Source organism: Ambystoma mexicanum, chromosome 4q (assembly GCF_040938575.1).
Source record: "Ambystoma mexicanum isolate Mex_15411 chromosome 4q, UKY_AmexF1_1, whole genome shotgun sequence".
In the NCBI taxonomy this organism is placed as follows: Eukaryota; Metazoa; Chordata; class Amphibia; order Caudata; family Ambystomatidae; genus Ambystoma; species Ambystoma mexicanum.
Window position 1 is genome coordinate 448,858,193 of NC_090928.1, and position 19,796 is coordinate 448,877,988.

General features: G+C 48.1%; 1 protein-coding gene across 4 annotated transcripts in view; it reads left to right on the forward strand.

Annotated features, from left to right (window-relative positions):
* PUS10 (pseudouridine synthase 10) overlaps positions 1–19,796 on the forward strand; it is a 1,772,971-nt gene that overhangs the window by 398,624 nt on the left and 1,354,551 nt on the right. The window contains exon 1 of one of the 4 annotated variants that reach the window (XM_069608032.1): positions 9,822–10,095. The exons of the other annotated variants lie outside the window; for them this stretch is intronic. Coding sequence (XP_069464133.1) covers positions 9,904–10,095 — 192 coding nt within the window. The 5' untranslated portion in view covers positions 9,822–9,903. Of the gene's footprint in view, positions 1–9,821; positions 10,096–19,796 lie in introns of those variants that run through there. 4 annotated transcript variants of the gene reach the window in all.

Below are 19,796 nucleotides of genomic sequence, written 5' to 3' on the forward strand. Positions count from 1 at the left end.
TAGCGGAAGCCTAATTGTAGACGTTGCGCTACGCGTTTCGGGGAATTGGTCCCCTTCTTCAGGAGCTAGACACAATAAAAAATAGATCTAGGCTTTTTCCAGCCTACAGTGAATATAACCCCCAACCAACGGTCCGCCTCTGGGATTTGCGTACGCTAAAGGTTCTTCTCAGGTTATCAATTATAGACTTCCTTTAAGCTCCTTTTGGCTTTGCAGCTACCACTAGGGCCTGGGTTAGAGGCCCCAGCAGGCTAATCTGTTGACATTTCCCTCGAGTGTTTTCTGGCTCTAGCAAAGTTCTAGGTCCAGGTCCTCAGCAGGCTCCATACTCTACTCTCTCCTGCGAGTCTCCAATCGCTGTCATAGCATGAACTGTTTGAGCCAGCTCATTGTTCTTTCACTCCGCCTGCCTTCTCTTTTCTACGACATATGACCTTTTCATCAAGGGTGAGCAGGGTACTAAGGGAGTCTCCTATCCCCGGCTCCCCGATATATGCCTAGAGCGTGTATGCCCTTTTCTCTGACCAAATGCCTATCAACCTCTGTCTTGGCCAAGTCTCTTTTTGTATTCTTTCGGATAATATGACCAACATGCACCAGACTCCTAAGAAGCCTGGCATGGATCATAGATCCTGGGATGCAGTACAAAGTGACGGTAAACTGGGACTTCAAGTACTCCAATGCTCCTGGGCCCGACAGAAAAGAGCTGGCCTCCAGCCGAAGGAACAGACTCCTTGCCCAAATGTGAATGGACTGGGCTTTCTCCTTCAGAAGCTGAATGGTCCACCACCCAATCCCAGGCAGGCCTCAGGGGAGCAGTGGGGCCCACAGCAGCAAAACTGGAACTTGCAAGGGAACAGGAGAGGCCCAGGAACACTGCCAAGCCTTGTTTGAACATAGACAAGCGAAGGACAGGAGAACATCTGATCGCAAACAACCCCTCTAATCACATGGTTGGCTGGAGGAAAATTGAGGCTGATAAGTAGGCGGTACTAAATGGCTTTTTGAAGACGTCAGCGAAGTCAGGGCCCTCAAAGGTATAGCTCCAGCAGCGGTTGCCATGGGGAGCAGCAGACTCATAGAACTAATAGGTGATGAGGCGAGTGGCTAGGGAGGAAGGGGAGGGCTTTAAAAAGGAAGCAGATTCAATTGAGCTTGAAAGGTGTATGGCTGAGGTTGGAAGAGGAGGAGGGTGGACCCAAGAGACCAGCGAGGAGGGTGAAGCAGATGCAGGAGGATTTTGAGGAGTCTATTGCAATGCTTTGAGAGAGTAAAAGCAAGGTTTTGGAATCGAGAGGCGGGTATTAATTTTTTTTTTAACACTTTTTTTTTATTGGTGGTCCAGAAGATACATAACACAATTACAGCTTTACCTTAAAGCTAAAAATAAAGATGACATAATAGAAAAGCAATACAGGTATCATACATCTCATCAAGGTGGTACATCTACATAGCTTCATCTTCATCGGAGATCATATCACACAGAAACATTCTGAAGGGCCCCCAAATGTCTTTAGGTCTACTAGCCGATGGGCGGGTGAGGACAAATTGCTCTTCAGCTTCGTTTACATATGTCAGTTCCTGGAGGAACTGATTTACAGTGGGTGGCGCAGCATTTTTCCATTGCTTCAGTATACATTTTTTGGCAACTACACACCAGACATTGAATAATCTTCTGTTTTTTTCGGTGCACTTGCCTATGTCTCCGAATAGATATTTCTGTGGGGTCAATGTCGGGGGGATTTGTGTGACCTCCTCAAGGAACTCCGCCACCTCCCTCCAAAAGCCATCCACCAACGGACAGCTCCAGTACATATGAAATGAACCAGCCAGATCCGCCCTACATTTGGGACATTCGCTTGGACTATCTGGAACAAACTTTGCTATCTTGGCCGGAGTGTAGTGCAATCTGTTTATAATTTTAAATTGTATAAGGCGTAGCCCAGCGTTCAGGGAAACTCTCTTGGTGAGGGAACAGTACCTTTCCCAGGTCTTATCGTCTATGGGGATTTGGAGATTGCTCTCCCATTTACCTTTGATCAGGTTAGTCGAGGGTGTGTGTGCCTGTATGACAGTGTATAGACTGGACACCCCCAGTTGGTCGCCCGCTGTTATCATTTGCACGCATGGGTGCGTAGGGGGTTCATCAGCGAAAGACGCCCAGCATTTCTGGAAGGCTGATCTCATAAAATAGTACTGAAGTGTCCTGAGAGGACCCCGCCAAGAGCCCCCATGCACAGCTGAAGGGTCGCAAATTTCCCATCTACAAACATATCCCCCAGTCTCATCTCTCCGCTGGGATCCCAGGCCTCTCGTGGGCTAGCGTCGTGTGTTGGTATCATATTAGGGTAGTTCCAGAGGGAAACATCGTGGGTTATACGGGGCCTGTACTACCAGTCTTTTAAATATAGCTTTCCATGCTCCAATAGTACAGCTCACCGGGTTGAAGTCGCATGAGTCCCTGTAGTGTGTATCGAAGATTACGGACTGTATGTTCGTGGGGGAAGTGGTGAGCTCTTCTACCTCCACATGCGGGGGACCCTTGTCCTTGGAATACCAATATTTGGAGAACTGGGCCTGGGACACGTAGTAAAGTTCAAAGTTAGGCGCTGCTAAGCCGCCCGCAGAGTACGGTTCAGTCTGCTTTTCCCACCCTATTCTTGGAGTCTTCCCATTCCAAAGAAAGGTTGTCACCATGGATCGAAGTTTATTAAAGAAGGTTCGACCCGGCCATATTGGAATGTTCACAAATAGGTACAATAATTTGGGCAGGACTATCATTTTAGGACCGCTACCCTACCATGCAAGGATATCGGCAGGCGGTCCCACAACAGCAATTTAGTCTTCAAGGCCTGTAGTGTGGAGTCGTAGTTATCTGTGTACAGTGTGTGTTTCCCACGTGAGACAAGTATCCCCAGATATCGGATGGACTCCCCAGACCACTTCAAACCACACATGGAGCCGGGACGGACTGTTGACGGTGTGAGGGGGAAAACCTCTGACTTGTCTCTGTTTATAGAGTACTCCGAGTGTGCGGTGAACTCTTGAATCTCGGCCATAATAGGTACTAGGTTGTTTTCAGGTTCACGAATATATGAGTGTCTTCAGCGTATAGCGAGATAAGCTGAGTAGCCCCCCTAAGGTTAATGCCCCTATTAGAGTGTCGGAGTCGGATCGCTATAGCCTTTGGCTCTATTGTCAAGGCAAATAGTATGGGCGAGAATGTGCAGCCTTGCCTGGTGCCCCTTCCCAATAAAAACAAATCAGAAATTGACTGGTTGGTCAGTAGCCGGGCCCCAGGTTCCGTGTAGAGTTACTCCACATATCTAATGAAGTTAGGGCCAACACCAAATGCCTCCAGCATTGCCAGCAAGTAGGCCCAGGACACATAATCAAAGGCCTTTTCTGCACCTAATGATATGGCTACTGCATTTTTGGCTGGGTCTATTTGGGCCAATATACCAAAGAGCCTACGAAAGTTGACAGCCGTAGATCTAGTTGGGATAAACCCATTTTGGTCAGGGTGTACCAAGTGTAGGAACTGCCGGCAGAAGCCTACTGGCCAGCACCTTGGCAAATATCTTAGCATCTGTGTTGATCAGAGATAGTGTCCTATATGACGACATGTCCTGGGGCGGCCGGCGCGGCTTCGGGAGAACAGTTATCAGGGCCTCTCTCATGGACGGGGGCAGTATTTTGGATTGGAGGGATTCCTCCCAAACCAGCAATAACAATGGTGCAAGTTCCGCACTAAACTCCTTATAAAACTTAGCACCCAGGCCGTCTAGCCCTGGGGCTTTATTGGATGCCAAGTCCTTAATCGCCTCAATAATCTCGTCAGTAGTGAGTGGTTGGTCCATTGCTAGGCGAGTCTCTTTAGGGAGTTTCGGTATTGTCAGCATCTCCAAGTACGCCCCGATTTCTGTGATTGTCTTAGTGTCTCTATTTCTATACAGTTGTTGGTAAAATGTAGCAAACTCAGCATTAATTCCACTCTCATTCAGCACAACCTCTCTGCCAGACGTTTGTATACTGGTAATTCGATTAGGGTGTCTATCCTGTTTCAGTAATTTAGACAGTGTCCTACCCGCTTTGTTACCTTCACCATACCTACGGGCTTGGACCGGGGCCGCCATGTATTGTACTTCCCTAGCCGCTAGTCTGCCAAATTCCTGGAGGTGGTATTGTATTCCAGCCAATATAGTCTTATCATGAGTACGAGAGTACTCGTCTTCAAGTTTCCCCAGTTCACCATCAGTTTGGGTCAGGTCCGCCCTAACCCCCTTCAGGAGACCCACGGATTTGGATAGAAGTGTCCCCGTAGCCCAGACCTTAAAGGATTCCCATACCGTGGAACATCTAGCAACCAAGCCCATGTTGATTTCGAGGAACTCTGCAATTTCGATGTGTAGCCCCTCCACCACCCCTGGGTCACTCAGCAGCCCCCCGGGCATCCTCCATCTTCTGGGAGATCTAGGACAGTTCTGAATTGAAACCTCAAGTGTTATCGGGAAGTGGTCATAGAGTGTACGGGGAAGTATTTCACATGACGTTATCATAGCAAGCATAGTGGGGGAAATAAACCAATAATCAATTCTGGACTCGGAATCGTGGACCGTAGAGTAGTATGTGTAGGCCTGTCCTTTTGGATGCATCACTCGCCAGGGGTCATCAAGGGAGAGCTGGGAAAGGACATGTCTCAAAGTTAGAACAGCCCTACTAGGTGCTCTAACAACCGTGCTGGATCTGTCCAGTTTGGGGTCCATAGCGATGTTGAAGTCCCCACCCCAGACTATAATGGGGATATCAATGGCAGATAGCAGTTGGTATATATCAGTATAAAAGGCGGGGTCATCAATGTTCGGGCCATATGTGTTTACCAGTAGCATCCGCTGCCCTGCTATCGAGCCCCAGACCAAAGCATATCTACCAAGGGGGTCTAACTTTTGGCCCTCGGGGCAAAATCCCAGATTTGGATGTATGAGCGTGGCGACACCCCTGGACTGAGACGAGTCGTTTGTACAAAACCTGGATTTGCCCCATCTGGGAAGTATGCACTCGTTTCCAGTATCAACAGTATGCGTTTCTTGCAACATAACAATTTGAGCGCCATGTCTGACAATATAATTTCCACCCTTCTTAGTCTTTAACCGATTGTTCAGCCCCCTTACATTCCATGACAACAGTTTAACCCTTAATGCGTGAACCAGCTCTTAAGTAGAAGTGTTCGAGTAGCATCCCCAACCTCTTGGATGTGATTTTCAAATAACTTGAATTGCGTCAGAATCTCACAGACCACTTATTTAACCAATAAACTATAGCAAGCTCCCCGGACAGTCCTCCCAGTGCAAGGTGCCATACTGCGGGGGGCCTTTCCCAATTCAAACCATGGGACATAGCATTGAAAACAACCCAATCCAAACTCCCCAACCCGCCCCCCACCCTCATCGTCTCCCCCAACTTGACGATGTCTGTCCCTCAACTTGTGGAATATTCCCGGGGTAGTCATGTTGCCTCCCATGACAGCCATCCCCGGCTCACGTCCAACACCAAACATAGAAGATGGCCATCTTTTGTATCCATTTACCAAGGACCCTGCCGTAGGGACCATATCAGCTACAACCAGATCAATAGAGCGCTCAAATCTTAGTCTGCCGGCCGGGGTCTATTGTTCAGTGCAGGTCTTTCCCCCCCTTGGAGGGAGGGGAATAGAGGACTCGATGTAAGACTGAGCTTCAGATGGGTTTTCAAAAAAGTGCGCCCTCCCTGCATGTTGAATTCTCATTTTAGTAGGGAACATCAAGGCGTACGGGATCTGTCGTGCTCTGAGGAGTTTCTTAACTGGTTCATTAGAGCGTCTATTTGCCTGGACAGAAGCGGAGAAATCTGGGTATACATGTATACGGTTTCCCTCATATTGCAACGTACCGGCCTGCCTTGCCAACCGAAGGATTGTATCCCTGTCTCTGTAATTCAGAAGGCGGGCAATTATCGTACGTGGCGGGGCTCCTGGTTTGGGTACCGGTGCTAGAGTACGGTGCGCCCTCTCCACCAGGAAATGTTCAGAGAGCGAGTAGGGCCGAAACAGGGTTTTGAAAAGTTCCTCCACGTGCTTCTCCATTTGGCCGCTGCCGAAGGATTCCGCCACTCCGACCACGCGGACATTGTTGCTCCTCGACCTGGATTCGAGGTCCTCACATTTGCTCTGTAGTTTGCTCATCGTGTCTTTAATATAGGGTATATCTCGACTGTGGTGGGCAATAGTATCCTCGTTTACACTTATCCTGCTATCAGTCTCCGTGACAAGCGCACTTTCCTTGTCTATTCTGGCCCTCAAGGAGCCAATGGCAGCGACTATTTCGTCCAGTTTAGTGTTTACTGCAAGGAATCCGTTCTGTACTAGTGCGGTCAATTTATCTTCTCTGTCCACCATGTCCAGCTCTAGCTTGCCCCTAGCACCCTCGTCGGGATGTGTGTCCCCCGGCACAGCATGACTAGTCATGTTGGTAAACGTGTCCATAGGGCCCTTCTTCCTGCCGGCAGGGGTTTTGGATGCCCTGTTTGACTTACTTGGTTCCCCCATGGCCACAGCGAGTCACGCATGCAAAGTGAGTTTGTCCAAGGATCTCCGGAGGTTCAAAACCTCGGACCGTGGGCCAACGCACCCCCAAGAGTCAGGGTCCGTAAAGGAGAATCAAGAGGATCGGCCAAGCCTGCAGAGCGTATCAAGAAGGGCCGTGTAGCTGCAGTATGGGGGCGGCGAGGCACCACCTCAATCAAATCGCCGAGCTGCCCGGCATGTTCCACTCGGCCTAGCGGAGAGTTTACAGGCCTAAACAGGCGGGTGGGGATCAGGAGGACTGCAGCCCCCGATTAGAGGATCTCGATGAAATGTTTGCACTGCGACACCCCCCAACCTCTCGCTGGCCGCTTACTTGTTTGTCCAGCTCAGCCACCTGCGGGTCTATGCGTGGGCGAAAGCCATGCTACTCTGGTGATCAAGGGGAAGTGAGTGTCAAGCAGGCCGATGTAGGGGCAGGCCAGAGCCGGGGGCTTCCAAGGATCGACAGGCGCCTCCAACCGCCACCACGTGAAGAGAGCAGGCCGGACAGCAGGGCAGGGCGTGGGCCTCGAGCATAGACTCCACCCACTCGCGGCCCGCAGCACTCAGCAACCACTGCCCCTGGGTAGATTCCCCTGGAGCCGTGCGTCGGCACGGCACCGATGCTCGTGTCGGCGGATTTGTTGACAGCCAGATCTCAGGAGTCCGGTACCGCAGCGGGCCCGGATTTTCACAAGTCGTGGACAAGTACACCGGCAATCGCTACAGCAGGTTTCAGCCCTCAATACAGCCTATGGACGGATCTTCAAGCGCAGGACCTTGGGGTGATGGAGGAGCGACGGGTTTAGGTGGCCATTTTCTACGTGCGCAACAGCGCCCCACGAGCGAGTATTCATTTGATTATGTGAGAGAATGAGAGACATTTTGGAGGGAGAGTATGATGGGGAGGAGGCTGAAAGTAGGTGCGAGATGGTTGATGTGTGTTTGTGCTGTTTGTGTGAGAGAGGAAGAGAGGGAGAGGAAAGTTAGAGTAAGGAGCATAGAGGCAGAGGTAGTGTTGGGAGGGTGAGTTTTGGAGAAGCGAGAGACTGCAACAGAGTTGGCGGACTGAGACAGGGGGGAGCCTGATAAAACCAGGAGAGATTTGTTGGTGGTGGGGGATAGAGAGCAGTAAGCGAGAGCGTGGGCAGTGAGAGAGCGAGAACAGCGGGAGAGAGCAGTTGGAGAGACTCCGACAGTTCCCTCAGATTCCAAGGGGAATTAGCTAGATATGGCTATGGCTTTAGGCCTCCCCAGGGCAACTGACTGTATTGGAGAGTAGGAGTACCCTGGCTGTAGGGAGCCAATCTTGGAATATGCAGTGGTGTAATTGGTAGGTGTGAGTGAAAAAGTAGAGGGTCTCAGGCTCTGGTGTTAAGGGGTCCGGCCGCATGTACTTTGCAGATGCCTGTGCCTTCAACAGCTGCAATCACTAGCTCATGTCTGATTGATGTTGTTTGCATATGGCCTCCTTGGGAGCCCCTCCTTGCAAATCCCTGTTTTTCTCGGACTCCTGTCAGCAATGATCTCCTTGGCTTACTGGCCCGAAATGCACTCGGCACAGGATTCGTAGATCGAGCCGGTATACACGCCAGGCTTCCGGTGAACACTGTATCTGTTACAACACAAACCTTTACAGCATCTGGTATTCTCAGAGTTTCTTCCCATTAGCACAATTCCTTTCTGAACGTTGTACTATGGGCCACCTCCCTCCTTTGTCATGCATTGTATTTCCTTGTGGCCTATGCTAAGGGTGTCTCTAGGGCGTTGGTTGTGACGACTGAGGGATCACTGGGGTAGCTCTGTGGATCTCCTTAAACCACCTGTACATGGCACATCACAAGGGTGGTGGCTCGTTTTAGGTGCCAAAGAGCCGAAGTCCCCCTCCACATTGCCCCATCACGCCTTTCATTGGCACCCGGTACGTTAAACCTGTTTCTCCTGTGCTTGGGCCTTCTGAGTCTTAATGCCACCAAGTTTGATTGAGACAGGTGTCATGGGCTGGTCTATACCCTCCATGGTTTAAACAACAGTAATATATAAACCTTGTTATGTATGAACAAGAAAAGGATACAGGTCGTATGACCACCTTAAAGGGTACAAGCGGTGAGGATAGTCTCTTGGTCTTGATGATGCAATATGCGCACTCAGATGGAATTGAAGCCGGTCTAATTAAGACCTTCCATCTGATGGCTCTCTATGACTGTATTAAAACCACAGTTAGAGAGAGGAATCAATGGAAAGGGCATGGAAACACAAATACTCGCCAGGCTGTATGAGAAAAGTAAGGGAGGTGTCAGTGTATGTACTAAGTCTATGGGGTCATATCACAGCATGAAGTATTGCACTAACCTGTTGGCGTATGTAGAGAATCAATCGGTAACAGAACCACCAGGTAAATCTAAGGAAAAAGCAACGATTGGGAAAGGGAAGTTAGTACAGGAACTAATCCCGAAGGGCACGAGGGTCACGCTAGCAACAGGTTGGTGCACTTCAGGATAGCATCCATAAAGTCTTGTGCACGTGAAGACAATGTAGGTATTCGGAGAAAGCAACTCTAGTGTAATGTTCTTGAAAGGGAGAAAAAACTGGAACAAATTGCCCTTAACCAATAGTATTCAACTCTCTGGAAGCTACACTCAGCTGGTAATAATATACAGAGCAGAATGAGCACTAGCTGAGTTTGTAAATCAGAAATGGTTTATTGGGAATGTTAGGCTAGTTGACTCATGTATTAATATGTACCGTGAGAGAATTTGCAAAGGTCGTAATCGGGCAGCTGTGTTTCAACGGGAATTACCTTGCTCGAAACGCGGCGGAATCCGGGATGACAGCTGTAACTGTAGCATAGATACGCCACCTCGCGTATAGATCTCGAGGCGAGGGGAAATTGCAGGCGGGAAACAGAGTTCAAAAATCTGCTGTAGAGCTGAACAGCGTAAGAACTCGAAGTGTCCGTTTAAAGACAGAAACCAGAAGAGGAATTATGCCGCTATAAACAGAGCGGCTGTTGGGTTCCTGGAGTCAGGAAAACTGCTGCGAGAAACAGATCTGAGGAAGACGCAGGAACCAAGGTTCAACGCTTTAGAAACATCAATCAGAAGCAGCGCATGGCAGTTCAATGCGCTGCTAAGTACGTAGCGGGAGAACACGTGACTTGAATCCAGAACATGTGACATTAACGGGGTAATAATTGAAAAAGATGTTTCCCGGGTAATGAAGTACACAATCTCCACTTCGTATAGAATGATGTAGCCATTCTAAATGCAAAGTGTGCCCCCCGAAGGCGAGGAGCATTGGGAATGGATCTAACAGGGGTGATAGGTGTGATAACAGGAAGCTGCGCACAGCGTTTTAAATTCATTCTCCCTTTCAGCATCATGCAGACTCCCAGCTTTTCTCTGTCTGCAAGGATTGGTGTGACATGGATACACATTATGGTTTCCTTTCTGTGGATTCTGCTGCTCTCTCTGGTGATCTCCACCTTTCTTCAGGTAAAGGTAGGGGGTTTCTCATGGTTAGTGTTGTGTTTCTGTGTTTAAGTTGTTTAAGCATTGAATACAATGTGTGTAAGGTCATTTGAAGAGACCTGTGGTGAGAGGGGATCTGGTACAGACCCTTTCATATATACCAGGATCACTGTCTGATTTCATTTGTTAAATTATATACCTCAATAAAGAGTCAATCATTACATATTTAAACACATTCAATAAATTGTGCAATGCACAAGGTTTGGAAGGTCGACAAACGACATGATGCAGAAGATTCAGTTTTAAACATTTCCTTTATTGATATGCAGGTAAAGGTTGGGATAAATAACTACAGGGACTTGGGGTCCATCTACAGCTGAATTTGTGTTCCTTCCCTGGGTTTGCTTTAGTCTAACCGTGTCAGAATGGGTTAAATAAAAACAAGCCCTGGGTCTTTCTATCTTGGAGATACCAATCTTCCCTGTGTACTCTAATGCAACACTGTCTGAGGAAGATATCACCTATCCTCTTCTTGCCTTCAATTGAAAGAGGCTAGGATAAAAATCTATTGGGACTAGAGGTTTATGTACAACAGAGCAACAATACCATTCATAAGTCTGGTGTAACTCAGGAGTGTCAGGATTGGCTAAGCAAATAAATTGTCAAGGCTCTTCCTATGTGAGGACACTGGGTTTTTTTTCTCCGGGCTTTTCTAAAGCGCACACACAGTGAAGGGACATACCACCTAGCCACAAAGGTTCAAAAGTTTTTTTAGTAATTTATAGCACAGCAATAGGGCTAGGGCCATCTCTCTCTCTCTCGCTCTCTCTCGCTCACTTGCTCTCTCTCTCTCTCTCTCTCTCTCTCTCTCTCTCTCTCACTTGCTCGCTCTTTCTCTCGCTCGCTCACTTGCACTCCCTCTCTCTCTCCTCACTCTCTCTCGCTCACTTGCACTCCCTCTCTCTCTCACTCACTTGCACTCCCTCTCTCTCTCCTCACTCTCTGTGTTAACATATGCGGCCTGTTTCTTCCTACTGTCTGTTCTGTCTTGGCTATGGAGGGGAGCCTAAATACAAATGTCTCTTCTATGTACACTACCGCACTAGATTGGCCCCACACTATCACTGCACTTGCACGCTCTGAATGCTCACAAAGCCTAGTAGGACCACTTCTTTCTTTCTCTTCATTGTTATTGTATTTGCCTTCATTCCCATGTTCCCTCCCCATTGCCATGTGGGTGCTTTGAAACACAATTTCCTTAATGTATAAGCACCTTACAAATGCACAATAAATAAATTAAATAAAAAAATGTGGCTCTAAGAGAATTATACGGTTGTGCCTTACAGATGCTCAAGCCGCACTGTTTTTTTCAGCTCATACCCTGATGTTTCTATCCTGATCTCTTCTGATCGCTGTACCTTGGCTCCTCCTACTATCTTGCCTCCTACTCCACCCATTGTCTCCCCTTCTTTCTCCTATGTCCCTCCGATTTCTCTCGCCTGCCTCCACACTTCTACTCCCTCCTACTCACTAATACTACCACTCCTCCGCACCATCTCCACAGTCACACTCATTTCACTTCCAAAACCACTTTCCACTTGCTCTCTACATGCCCTCTAACACACTCCCTAACCCTGCACGCTCACTCACACTCAATACCACTTGCTCTCACGATCCAATACCGTCTCCATGCTCAAATTCACTGCCCTTCCTTCCGCTGGTTTCTTGTCTGCCACCTCTCTGCCCTCACCCCGAACAACTCCCTGCCTCCTGCTGCCCTTCTTATTCTCTCCATGCTTCTCCCATTGGATTACTGCCTTGGTCAATCAGGCCTTAGTCTTCCCCACTGGGGAAGGTTTACAATTGTGGTTTGTAACAAATAATGGATTAATGCCCGCCCCTTTTCTCTGTGTGGGCCGCCATGCTGTAGCAATGGCGGTCTGCGATTCAAAGTGTTCAAGTTCCTGTTAGGGTAGGTTTGAGGAATACTCGCTGTTCTGTTATAAGTCTGTGGTGTACTAAGTGGCCTGCAGTGGTTTGGCTGCTATGCATGTCCGTGCTTGGGAGTGATGTGAGGCACCTGGGGAAGCCGTGTAAGATCTCTGGTTCTTTCGCTGGTATCTCTGTCTGTGCTGGTCCAGGCAGGTAGTGTGGGACGCGGATGGGTTTCTGTATGGCTGATTTTTATATACTGTTGTTTCCTCAGTTCTGGCTCTAGAAAGAAAAGAAAAAGGGTACTGGGTGGTGCAAGTTGGTACTGCACATATATAAACAGACACTTGGGGAGGAGGCCGGAAATGGGGGCCTCTCAACTGCTAAACTGCTACCATCCCCCTCTGGGGATAGGTCTTTCTCTGGCCTTCGCCTCCCACCCCAGAGTAAGAGTGGTTCCAATTCCCATGTTATAGTTTACTGCTAGGTTACTGACCTTTTCACAAGCGCTTTACATGTTTTTTCTAATCCACAAGAAGGATGGTTTCTGGCACACTGCTTCCTGATTAGGTATTATATTGCCCAAGTTTACTATGAGAGTTAGGGTGCCTATTCCCACTCTCTAAAGGATCACTTGCCTCTCACTCGTACTTGCTTTATAAAGGATGAAGTACCATTCCTTCTCTAAGGATTATCACACCCCTTTCCTGGCTGTCTAAGGGATTTGGTGCCCTCCTCACCCTTGAGGTTTCCCTACCTCCATTGTGATTAATCCTGCAGAGTCATCACTGAACCTCAGTCTATGATCATCTCCCATGCGGCCAGGGGAAGGCAGCCGCTACCTGATCCTAACACGTGAGGTGGTATAATGAGGGAGGATCACATGGGAGGAGATGGCTCTTAAGGGGAAGTGGTGGCTCCTTTGGGAGAGATTTAGTATTCATCTTCTTGTGAGGATAAGAGTACTATAATTACCGAATACCTAATGGCATGCGGTTAATGCACAAGTTCCTCCCATGAAACTACCCAAAGAACAGGCTATGCAAAGTCATCTAAACAGAATAAGGTTTGTACTTTGGGAGTTCAGGAATTAAATATGGCATCTAATTGTCATGATTCTGTCTTAGGTAGAGGTCCTAACCCCAATGTTAAATCATAAACCTTTTACATAATATCCCCTAACTCTGGCAACTCTTAGTTCCCAAAGCAATCAAAACTAACTAAATCTCAAGGGACCAAAACCACTATGGAGTTCAGGATTCAAAATGCCTGTGGTACTGGAACGAAGAAGAGGGACTCGGAGTTGGTAAGGATCAGAGGTGCATTGAACAGAATGTGCGGTCTAGTTTTTTTTTTAAACAGTTTTATTGATTTTATTACAACAAACGTGCAGTACATATTCCAATGGTTCAATTTACATCACTTACACAATATATACTGCTTCTCCCCTTCCCTCCCCCCTTCCAAACCTATGCCACCTCATGATTTGCTTCTTCTACTTGCGGTGGGGTTTCATCTCCTATGTTCTCTACTGAGTCCTGATCACTCGGCCAGTTTTGAGTGGTCCCAAACAGGGTGGCTATTAGGTTTTTCCAGGCTGTCAAGGTTTCTGCCTCTTCATCCCCTCCCACATTGCTAGCTTCTTGCCACACCACCGTTTCGGCTTCCGCCCATTTCTGAAGATCCGTCCACCATACTTCTATCCTCGGTCTATGGCATGCCTTCCACCCCATTGCAATTCTGCATTTCGCAAGTATATATGCTAAATTCTTTAGTTTACTGACATGTTTAAATTTGTGTGATTTGGGAAATCCCCCTAGCAGGCACGCCCACGCTGTGCCAATATTTAGCGTGACCTCTTTATCCTCCAGTTTATGGGCTATTTCACCCCAAAACTTCTCAATTTCTGGACACGCCCAGAACATGTCATTGCGGCATTTTCCTCGCTGCATTTGCGGCAAATTTGTCGTCCTGCATTTTTAAACTTAGCTATTCTCTGGGGGGGGGGGGGTCATATAAGCCCTGTGGGTTATATACAGTTGTATTTGCTGTAATCTTGCATTTCTGGTCTTTTTGTTTGTGATACCCCTGGGCCCGCGCCCACATCCCATCACTCATAGGTTCACGCACTTCTTCCTCCCAGTCTTGTCTCAGTTGTGCCACCTCCTTCCCCACTTTAGACATCACCAACTCATATATCCTTGATATCTCATGGCCTCCCTCTGCTATGTCATACATCATTTCTATGGCGGCGTCCGGTTGTTCCTCCAGTACTATTTCGGACCATGTCTCTTGGATGCGCCGCACTATCCTATGGTATGTCATATATTGCCCCATATGTAACCCCGTTTCCTCCACCAGTACCCCGAATTCTTTAATACTCCCTTCTTGCCACAGGTCTCCAACCGTTGCTATCCCCACCGGTTGCCAGTGTTTCCTAATCATTATCATTAGCTGGTCTGCTTTTCCCGTCAATGTAACAAGTGGCGCCTGTGGGGAGCATGGGTCTGGGTTCTCCATTATCTGGCAGGCCCTACACCATATTTTCCAGGCTAATGCCATCATCTCTGGGCGTTCTTTGATATCTGCTATGGGCAGACATATCATTTCTTTCAGGAAAAAAGTGGCACATTCTTGTCTAAACAACCTGGATTCTGAGGTTGGGTCCTCCGATAGCCATTTAGCCACATACTGCAACTGACTCGCTAAATAATAAACCTCGTAGTTCGGCAGTTTTATGCCTCCTTTGTCATATGAGTTTTGTAATTTCCAGAGGGCTATCCTGTTCCTCATTCCATGCCATAGGAACCCTCTACATATGCTATGCAATCCAGTGAAAAATCGCCTCGGTATCAGTCATGGTATGTTCCCAAAACAGTGCAACAGTCTCGGTAGAACTACCATTTTCAGCATCGCCCCTCTCCCCATCATTGCCAAAGGAAGTTTAGCCCAGAATTTCATGCTATTTTCGAGACCATAAACCACCTTTTCAGTGTTATGTTGATGCTCGGACTCCACCATGTGGTAGATGTTTACCCCTAAGTATCTGAACATGCTCACTTCCCAGGGGATCTGTAGTACTGGTAATTGGTCTTGCGGGACCCCTACATATCTGCCCAACAGGAATATACATGATTTTCTGGGGTTCAGGCAACGCCAGATAGTGTCGCAAATCTCTCCATCACTTCCAGGACATATTGGAGATTTTCTTCTGGGTATCGTAAATACAACAGCATATCATCTGCATACAAGGAAACTAGATGTGGTTCCCCTTTTATGTTAATCCCAATTATATCATACTGTTGTCTTAAATATATCGCATGGGGTTCTAGTGCTAAGATGTACAACATAGGGGACCACGGACATCCCTGTCTAGTGCCCCTGCTAAATTGCCATCTTTCCAATATTATTGCTCCCGTTTTAACCCTCGCCAGCGGTGCACTATATAATAGCTGGACCCATTTGAGGTACCCGGGACCTATCCCATAACTGGCCATGGCCGCCATCAGCCATGGCCACTTGACTGAGTCAAATGCTTTTATCCCGTCTAATGACACGATTGCCGATTCGCCCATCTTCCCTTTGGTCTGTTCCAGCACCCTGTGGAGCCTCCTGAGGTTGTTGGATATGTTCCTCTGTGGAACATAACCAGTCTGATTAGGGTGTATTAGTTTAGTGATAATCCGTCTCATTCTGTTTGCCAAAACCGCAGTAAGTATTTTACTGTCTTGATTAAGCATTGACAGTGGTCTGTATAATCTGCAGTCTTTGCTTGGTTTATTGGGTTTAGCGAGCGGTATTATAATTGCTTCTCTCAGGGACTCTGGTAGTTTCCCTATTTCATATGCCTCATTTAGCATCTCCAACTTCGGGGGAAGTACTTCTTCTCTATACCTTTTGTAGAATTCACTAGGGAGTCTGTCCGCCCCTGGAGTCTTACTGGTGGGCAGCTGTGTTACCACCTCCTCTAGTTCTTCTAAGGTGATTGGGGCTTCCAGATCTTCTCTCTCCTCTATGCTAATTCTCGGCATACCTATGTCTTCTAGGGTTTCTCTAATCTCTCTATCAGAACATCCTCCCTCTACCCCATACAGTTGCTGATAGTACCTCAAGAATTCCTGATTCACGCCTTCTTGGGTGTCCACTATTTGCCAGTCCTCTTTCGTTATTGTTCTAATTGGTGGTCTAGAGATTTCACTTTTATATAGCCACGCCAACGCCCTCCCTGGTTTATCTCCACCCGCATGTTGCCTCTCTATATACTTTTTATAGTTTAAGTTACACAATCTCTCCCAGTATTCTACACATTTCTGTTGCAGCTTAAGTATGGTTTCTGCATCTTCCTTGGTGTTACCCTATCTACTTTGTGCCGTTTCCAGCTCCTTTTCCGCCTCTTGTAATCCTGTTAATAGCCCTCTTTGTAATCCCTTAGATTTAGCAATGGCTATCCCTCTCACCACTACCTTAAAGGCTTCCCATAGCGTCCCCGCTGACTCAACACTGCCCGTATTAACCGCAAAGAAACTCTTTATATCTTCCCTTAAGTCCTCACGAAACTGCGTATCTTTCAGTGCTTCTGCTCTGAGGCGCCACGTTGGTATCCTTGCTCTTTGGGATTGGTATTGCCATATTCGAACCAATGGCGAGTGGTCCGACAGGACCCTCGCTTTGTATTCTGCCTGCACCATTTCTGCCATTAGCTCCTGTGTGACAAACATATAATCTAGTCTGGTATACAAATTTTGTGGGGCTGAGAAGTGTGAATATTGTCTTTCCTGCGGGTGGCGCACTCTCCATGCATCCTCCAGCCTAAAGTCCGTCACCAAGGACTGTAACACCCTGGCGGCCGGTGAGGGTCTATCTATTATATTATCCGTTCTGTCCATTTTCGGGTTTAGTGTGCAGTTTGGGACCCATTTTGGGGAGGGTTCTTCCATTTGGGGAGGGAAGTCCCCTCCCCAAATCATCGCTCCCCCTACATACATACTCACTTTGGCGTACAGAGTCTTAAAAGAGGCCGCCGTGTTCTGATTGGGAGCATAAGTATTTATAATGTTAATTTCTCTATTTTCGACTAATCCTCTTATAGCAACCATCCTCCCATCTGCTTCTACTGTGGACTGTAACGATTGAAAGGGGATATGCGATGCTACCCAGATAATGAGGCCCCTTGCGTAAGCTGAATATGCTGTCCCAACCACTGTACCTTTCCATTTTTTCCGCACCAACTCTAATCTTGCTGTCGTGAGGTGGGTTTCTTGTAGCAGGGCTATATCAATCTACTGTCTGCGCAGGTACATCATCACTTTATTGCTTTTCAGGTAGCTGTTAAGCCCCCTCACATTCCAGGTAAGTACTTTAAGGTCCCCCATGTCTTGTGAACTGCCCATTCTCCCTCTGCTCCGCCTGCCTGTGGCATGTTGGGATATAGGCATAGGCTCAGTCCCCAACTAACAATATCACACCCCTAAACACTTCAACTCCCCAAACCTCCACCCTTCTTTTCCCTCCCCCCTCCCTTCCCTTCCCCAACTTAACCCCACACTCCCCTTTTCCCTCCACCCTCCCAACTGCTGCCCAGCTCCATCCCTGGATCTCAGGCACCCCCACATCTTTCCCGTTTCTCAGCTATCACCGATACTCGGGGCACAGCAGGGTGATCTCGCCCTATTGGCGTCTCTACAACTTTTTCTATTGGAGGGTAGGCTACCATCACTCTGCGTCTCCTATACAGTTTATTGCGCTTATCTAGCTTATAACTACATCCTAATGGCCTTATAACTAATCTGCTTATTGGGGACAGGGCTTCTTTACCATGTCTCTTGCGCTAATATCGCTCCTTGTGCATTTACTGCTCAATTCCTTATTACACGCCTCTATATTCAAGTCCAACATGTCCATCATTTAAACATATCAACCATCTGAATCTATTCTGTGCTGACACTCTTATTGTCCTTATGCAACCACTCCGTCACCCCTCCTCTTCCCTTGTATGTGGCATAGCTTGGGTCACTTATCTTGTCCGCCGCTCTTGTCCTCTTCCGGCCTCCGGAATGCCCTGGGTTTCCAGCCAATACGTCACCTCCTCCGGAGCCTCAAAGAAGTGCGCTTTGCCTTTATAAAGAACCTTGAGTTTCGCAGGATACAAGAGCATGTATGTGAGGCCTGTCGTGCGCAATCTACTTTTCACCCCACATAACTATACCGTTGTTTCTGCACCATCATAGTATAGTCCGGATATGCAGTAACCGTAGACGATGCACGCGTTATTGTTCCCCCCCCTTCTGGAAAAATTCTAGGATCTTTTCTCTATCCTTGTAATTCAGGATCTTGGCTATGATTGCTTGGGGAGGGGCTCCAGGTTGTGGCCTCCTCATCAAGGCCCTATGTGCTCTTTCCACTGCAAATCCTTGCAAGCGCTTACCAGCCCCAATTTCCTATATAAGCATATTCTCCACATAGTCCGTGGGGTCCAGGCCTTCCTCTCCTTCTGGCAGGCCTACCAAGCGAACATTGTTGCATCGCGCTCTCCATTCCGCCTCCTCCGCTCGGTTCTCCAGGTTAGCTACTTCCTGTTTCAGTAAATGGACCTCCTTGGCGGTAGCGCTTCTAGTCTGTGTTCACTTTCATCGCACTTTCCAGCCCGCTTGTTCGTTCTGCCAGCGCTCTCACGTCTTGCCTGAGTAGGGTAACATCTATCCCTACTGCTTCTATCATTGATTCCAGTGAGACTTTCATTTCAGCCAATGCGGTCCCCCATGAGGATTTCAGTTTGGAGATGGCTGCCAAAATCTGATGCCCATTTGTCGACGGGGTCACTCCTTCCGGTACCACGATCGTTGCTTGTGTGGGGGTGTTTGAGGTCGAGTTTGGTTTGGTGAAGATGTCCATGAATGGTTGTTTGCCTTTGGTTTTACCTCCCTTGTGAGCCATGGTCTGCAGTGTCTTGGGCTCTACACGTCCTCTGTGCTCTGTTGTATGCCGCCAATTTGTCTTGACGCTACTCTTGGGCTTGCTACTATCTAAGCTTGCATCAGCTCCCGTGGCTGTGTTTAGTGTGAAGTTGCCTCCTGCAAAGCAGCTTTTACCTCACAGCCCCTTCGGTTCGCCTATGCTTTCCAAGTCTGCAGGGATCTCAATGACAGTTAATGTCCTGCCAGAGCCTTGTCTCAATAACTTAAGACGTGTAATAGTTCTTATATTCGTCTAGGGTGTCGCTCATCTTGAGGGGGTAAGTCTGCTGCTGCTATCCCTAGTGAGACCACCTGACATCCAGCAGGTGGCACCTTGTTCGTGGTATAGCTTCAATCTAGCGATGTGGCCAGCTTATTTACCATCTGGGCATGCCCCTCGGTGTTGCTCTTACAGTAATCCAACGGGGGTTGGACCATAATGCGTTCTTTTGGGCAGTGCAGCCCTGGTTTATGCACAGGCACCTGAATGGGACTTATTGGAAGTATTACTCTGCAGCTCCCATACAGTGCCACCAGTGTTCCTCTCCTCCAAGGCTCCTGGGGGTCCATGCAGCGCTCTGAGCCCATTTGCTGGGTATATTGTAATGTTCATGCCCTCCACTTAGGCTATTGTGTGCCAGTTCTGTGTCACCTTCCGTGTACTTTCTAGAGATTGCCTGCTCATCATTCGTGTGCATAATTCGTTTGAAGCAGACGCGCTGTCAGCGAGGGCAGCAATGTTACATTGTATTGCTAATGTGCCCGTGTCAGCTGCGTCCCTTTCACTTCCCAGCGTACGTCCATCTGGGCTGACTGTTTAACTTTGTTACCTTCCGTGCG